Source organism: Buceros rhinoceros, unplaced genomic scaffold (genome assembly GCF_000710305.1).
Source record: "Buceros rhinoceros silvestris isolate BGI_N320 unplaced genomic scaffold, ASM71030v1 scaffold24709, whole genome shotgun sequence".
In the NCBI taxonomy this organism is placed as follows: domain Eukaryota; kingdom Metazoa; phylum Chordata; class Aves; order Bucerotiformes; family Bucerotidae; genus Buceros; species Buceros rhinoceros.
The window spans coordinates 2,235-7,981 of NW_010431263.1; the positions used below are offsets into that span (position 1 = coordinate 2,235).

Consider the following 5,747-nt stretch of genomic DNA (forward strand, 5'->3'; position numbering starts at 1 on the left):
AGCAGCTGCAGCTGCTGGAAACTCCCTTTGAAGAGACAACCGAAACTGGAGGGTTTCGGTCTCCCCTCAGCGGAGCCCTGGCTTGTGGGTGTGCAAGCCAGGGGTGATGGGGGTTGTGGGCTCCCCGACCCCCTTCTCGTGCACTGGGGTGTGCGTTGTGCCCTGTGCCAAAGCCATGGAGCCCTCCTGCATGGCACTGGTGGCACTGGTGCCCACCCGGGCAGTCTTTGCTGCCAGCAGCAAAGTGCTCTAGCAGGGTGCACCCACCTTCCCCCTTCCCGCACCCTCTCCACGCAGAGGGAACTCGGCTGGTGTTTGCTCCCCAGGAGCCGCTTTCACATCCCCCTGCCAGAGAACAGGAGGGGTTTTGACACCGGCTGTTCACTCGTGCTGGTCCCGATGGCTGCTGGGGCTGGGGTGCCGGGAACCACCCCGCTTTTCCCAAATCCCTGCCTTGCAGAGGGTGTGGGACAGAGGCGATGCTGCTTCTCAGGGTGAAGCAGTACCCCAGAGCTGGGCCCAGCTGGCGCCCTGCAGCACGGTCCTCTTACCCCTGTCCCCGTGCATGGCTGGCTCTGCCCAGGGGACACCAGCCTGGCTCCTTTTTGCCATGCTGCAGTCCCTTTGCCTGGGACCTGGACGGCAGAGAGGCTGCTGCTGTTTCCAGGGGCGGGGAAGCTGTGGCAGCTTTTCGGGCCATTCCCAACTGGGAGAGCCCTGAGTTTGGCCGTGTTTGTGCCGAAGCGCAGCAAAGCCCGTGCACGCTGGCCTGGGACCGACCGCAGGCTCTCGCTGTCAGCATGGCTGGCTCTGAGCATGGGGCATCCTGAGTCCCCCCACGCCTGGCAGTGGGGATGGGGGGGTGTCCCCATTCTCCTGCTCCTCTGGACAGCCCTGGGGAGAGCCGTCCCAGTCAGCAGCAGGCTCTGGAAGCTGCTGACCCCACGGGACGGGGGACGGGAGGCTGTGGCTCCGCAGTGCCGCACTGGGATCCCCCGGGGCTTTATTGATGAAGCAGATGTAGAGCGAAAAGGCAGCGGGTGCTGAAGTTGGTGCATGGGGATCTGCCCAGTAGCTGACACTTCATTTCTCAAACAGAGGAGATCAGTTAATCTCGTGCCTGTGCATGCACACGGACAGGAACGGAATTAACCCCGTCGGGTCCGCAGGGCTGCGTGGGGCCGGTGCTCCTCGCTGCTGGAGGGGTGTGGGATGCAGTGCCTCTGTCTGGAGCTCGGACTCCACCAGCGAAAGCATTGGCTTCGGAGTCCGACCACAGCTTTGATTTTAAGTGCACAAAATGTAAAAATGTTCTTTCTATGCTCTTAACTGCCATGCCCTTGTCGTTGCCTTCTCTGCCCAGGCTGAGGGGATCAAAGCGGAGCCCTTTGAGAACCACTCGGCCCTGGAAATCGCGGAACAGCTGACGCTGCTGGACCACCTCGTCTTCAAGAAGATCCCATACGAGTGAGTGATCCCCTCTGGTGAGGGGTGGCTGTTCTGGTCGCCCAGGGCTCCATGGCCACCAGCCTGGCTCGGGCTAAACCCAGAGTAGCCCAGGCTGGGCTCGAGCCCGGATTTGAGGCCTGACCCCATGGTTTATGTGCTGGTGTTCCTGGGGTGGTGGCTCTGGGAGAGCCTCCCACATCTGTGTGGTCCCTTTCTGGCAGCGTGGCGGGGGGGGGGCCCCCCGCCTCTCGGCCTGGGGGGGGGCGACCTGTGTGGGTGCAGTGGAGCTGGCAGCACTTGGGCAGCCCAGGAAAATGGGAAATAAATGTTGACCTGAGCGCTGTTGTTTGCAGAGAGTTCTTCGGGCAAGGTTGGATGAAGCTTGAGAAGAACGAAAGGACTCCCTACATCATGAAGAACACGAAGCACTTTAACGATGTAAGTGCAGCCAGAGCGGGAAACAGGCAAAGGTCACAGAATCACAGGCTGGTTTGGGGGGGAAGGGACCTTCACAGCTCACCCAGTCTGCAAGAAGAGCAGGTTGCTCAGAGCTTTTCCACCCGAAACGATTCTGTGAGTCTGCTCTATGGGGCATGTAGCTGTTGTCCAGAGTCATCCTAACGTGTGGGCTGGGCCCGATTCTCCCCAAAGGTCAGCAACCTGATAGCGTCGGAGATCCTCCGGAATGAGGAGATCAACGCGCGGGTCAGCGCCATCGAGAAGTGGGTGGCGGTGGCCGACATCTGCAGGTGCCTGCACAACTACAACGCGGTGCTGGAGATCACCTCCTCCCTCAACCGCAGTGCCATCTTCCGCCTCAAGAAAACCTGGCTCAAGGTCTCCAAGCAGGTAGGGCACAGACCGACCCTCTTCTGGGAAGCAAGGGAGGGTTTGGTGGGCTGGGCGTGATGGCGTGGGGATGCCGTAAGATACACGCGGTGAAGAAGCAGGTAGAGAACAGAGTAAGGGCTCTGCAGGTCTTTGCCAGACCCCGCGTCAGTGTTGGGTTGATCCATCCTGCAGGTCAGGCGTGAAAAGGAACCTTCTCCACAGAGCCCTTGTGGCTGTATGCACAGATGCTTCTTCAAACTGGTCTTCTGAGCTGCTCAGACCCATTTCAGAGGAGCAAAATGAGTTCTAGGGGTTGAGTTGATACAGAAATAGCTCGTACCTGCATGGTGGCGTCGCCAGGCCAGAACCGCTGAGTGGGCTCCACTGAAGCAGGAACACCGCATTTTTTTCTGCAAAGTGATAAATCTGTACGCTAAAAGAGGCCCTGGCCAAGGGGGAGGCAGGGGAAGGAAAGAGCCCGTCTTTGTTCTGTGTGGGAGTCCCGAGCTCGCTCAGCTCCTCTGCCCTGGGGGTGTCCAGGACGTGTACCTGCAGCAGTGACAAGAAGCTGGACAGGGTAACGTGTCCCGGCAGGATGGCATGGGGCGTCCTTCCAGGGCCTCCTCCAGGAGCACTCTGGGTTTCTTGCAGACGAAGGCTCTGATCGACAAGCTGCAAAAGCTGGTGTCGTCGGAGGGCAGGTTCAAGAACCTGAGGGAGGCTCTGAAAAAGTGAGTGGACGGCGATTCTACTCCCAGGCTGCTGCTGCGAGGGGGCACGCAGTGCTGGGGGTCCTGGGTCCCACCCGGGCTCCCGCACCGCAGCGGGGCTTTGCTCCCAAGACCATTTCAGAGTGTCTTGTTGAGAGGCGATGCTGAGTGATGAGCTGCTGCTCTGAGCAGCAGCGTGCGGAGACTTGAACAGAAGGGGCTGCAGAGGGGGAAGTCTCTGCCAGACACCGGGATGTGGGTTTTTCCACGCCCTTCCCTTACGGACTCATAGTTTAAACCCCCAAAGGCACCATATTCAGCAACAGTTCCCCACTGCCCAGTGCACGTCACTCTAGCCCGCATGGACCTTACTGGGGTGGCCTCCGAGCCAGAGCTGCACCTGGGGATGGCATCGGGTCCCTCTGCCAGCGCTTAGGCTCCCCAGACCTCGTTACTTGGTGTCTGTGTGGTTGAGGAGCCGGGTGCTGTGGGTGCCTGGGGAGCAGGTTGCTGTGCATCACAGGGAATCCTTCCGGTTCTGCAAACTGGGGGGGTCTGACCCACCTCCCCGCCCGAGCCAGGCAGGTTTTGTGTTTGCTTCTTATTTTCTTACTTGTTGCTGGTTTGCTCCCGAAGTTGTGACCCTCCCTGCGTCCCCTACCTGGGCATGTACCTGACCGACCTGGCGTTCATCGAGGAGGGGACCCCGAATTACACCGAGGACGGGCTGGTGAACTTCTCCAAAATGCGGATGGTGAGTCTGCCAGCCCCCGGGGCCGCTGTGCTGGCCAGGGCCGTGCCCACCCCCGCAGCAGCTGGGGCTGTCCCAGGCGAGGGATATGTCTGGGAGAAACAGAAAAGCCCTTGGCACGGCGCTGTGGTTAAGGGGTGCTGGGGGCGATGGCTGTGCTGTGACAGCTCCTGTGTTATATCTCCGGACAGATTTCACACATCATAAGAGAGATCCGCCAGTTCCAGCAAACCTCCTACAAGATTGAGCACCAGCCTAAGGTACAGCTTTATGCCCAGAGCCAGGCCTCCCTCTCCTCCTCATCTCCCTCTCGAATCACAGGGGCTGGGCCTTCTGTTCCTGACAGCTCCTTCAGGGACCCACAGAATCCCAGAACATTTTGGGCTGGAAAAGCCCTTTGATCTCCTCGAGTCCCTCCTTCATATGGCTGGGGAACCCCTCCAGGGATGGGGGCTCCCCCACTGCCCTGGGCAGCCTGGGCCAGGGCTTCATATAAAGTAAATGGTTTAGATGTGGCAAACCTGTTTTCCTAGGTTTTCTTTCTTGTTTTTTTTTCTATCTACTTAACTGAACAATGGTGAATTTCAAATTTTTGCAGAAAATTAAGGAAAACTGTTTTCTGTTTTTATTCCCTAGGCAAAGAATAAAGCAATAAAGTGCTTACACTTCATAGAGCTGTATCAGAACCACACGAGTAAGTATTCTGATTTTTTTTTTAGACTCTTGCTTTAACTTTCAATAAGTACTGAATAAAGCCATGAGTAGAGCCAGAAGGTCTCCCCGGAGGCTCCTTTGCTCCAGGCTCAGCCCCACCCTGGTCTCTCAGCAGCTCCTCAGCGATGCGCTGTGAGAAATCTAAGACAAAACACTCGCAAACCTGGTGCAGGTGGGGGACTTGTGTCAGGCAGGGCATAATGGAGGGGGACAGGGACAGGAGACACAAAGCTACCTCCCTGCTCCTCTTGGCACAGATGTGCTCTGCCACCAAACCGAAAAACCCTCCTCGCCTATGCGGTATTTCTGGCAGAGCAAAAGGCTGTGGCTTCCTACCATCCCAGCCGTCGCCAGCAGCAGCCAGCACTGTCCCTGCCCGTCCCTGGCTCTGCTACTGTTCATTCCCAGCACACAGGACTGTCCTTCTGTGCTGGTCCTTTCTGCAAGCCACAGGCACAAGGGTCAGCAGCCCAGCGTGCTCTTGCTGAGTTGGTTCCGGAGGATGGCTGTGGTTGGGCAGCTTGGCAAGGGAGCAGCCTGGGAGGGCTCCAGGGAGTGGGTGGCCTCTGGGGACGAGCCGTCCTCCACCGTGAGCCGCTTTCAGGCGAACATCAGCCAGGCAGAGCCCTCTGTGCAGCAGGAGCATGGCTGGTGCCTCCACGCCTGGAGCAGAGGCTGTCACAGTGGGGCAGGGGACAGCAGGGGCTGCAGCAGGGTCCCTGGTGCCTCCCTCAGGACGCTGCAGTGGATCCATCCCTCCAGACAGCACCTATGCCAGGATGTGTCGGCTGTGGGGACGACAGCCAGCGTGCTCCGGGGACTGCCGTGTGTGTTTGTAGGGTGCACACACTGCTCCTCACCTGCACGGCCAGGGCACGGTGCGGGGTCTGCCCCTCCTCAGTGCCCCTTTCTCCCTGCAGCAGCCTTTGCACAGGGACAGACTGTGTCCCACCGGACCCCCGTGTGCAGCTGAGCTACCCCAGCACCAGCACAGCCCACCCTGGAGGTGCTCAGAAAGGGCTGGTTTGGGACAGCACCCCCACCCCCAGTGCCCAGGCTGGGGGCGCAGGCTGGGAGCAGAGCATGTCCCACCCCTGCCCCACCACAGCCTGGTGCTGGGTGGCCTCCACACGTGTGATAAGGTGAAAGGTCTCAGCCGCCCTCCCACTTCCTCTGCCGCAGCACTGCAGAGCCACACAGGAACTGGGTTAGTCATTTTGGGGGTTTCCACTGCCTCCAGCACAATGGCAAACCCTCCCAAACCAGCCCTGCTGCCCCCAGGCATCTGCTGC

The 5,747-nt window shown here is 59.4% G+C and overlaps 1 protein-coding gene across 1 annotated transcript in view; it reads left to right on the forward strand.

Annotated features, from left to right (window-relative positions):
- LOC104499821 (ras-specific guanine nucleotide-releasing factor 1-like) overlaps positions 1-5,747 on the forward strand; it is a gene marked incomplete at its 5' end in the record, with an annotated part of 9,150 nt that overhangs the window by 2,154 nt on the left and 1,249 nt on the right. The window contains 6 exons of the mRNA XM_010143379.1: positions 1,364-1,467; positions 1,803-1,887; positions 2,101-2,298; positions 2,932-3,011; positions 3,627-3,744; positions 3,933-4,001. Coding sequence (XP_010141681.1) covers positions 1,364-1,467; positions 1,803-1,887; positions 2,101-2,298; positions 2,932-3,011; positions 3,627-3,744; positions 3,933-4,001 — 654 coding nt within the window. The remainder of the gene's footprint in view (positions 1-1,363; positions 1,468-1,802; positions 1,888-2,100; positions 2,299-2,931; positions 3,012-3,626; positions 3,745-3,932; positions 4,002-5,747) is intronic.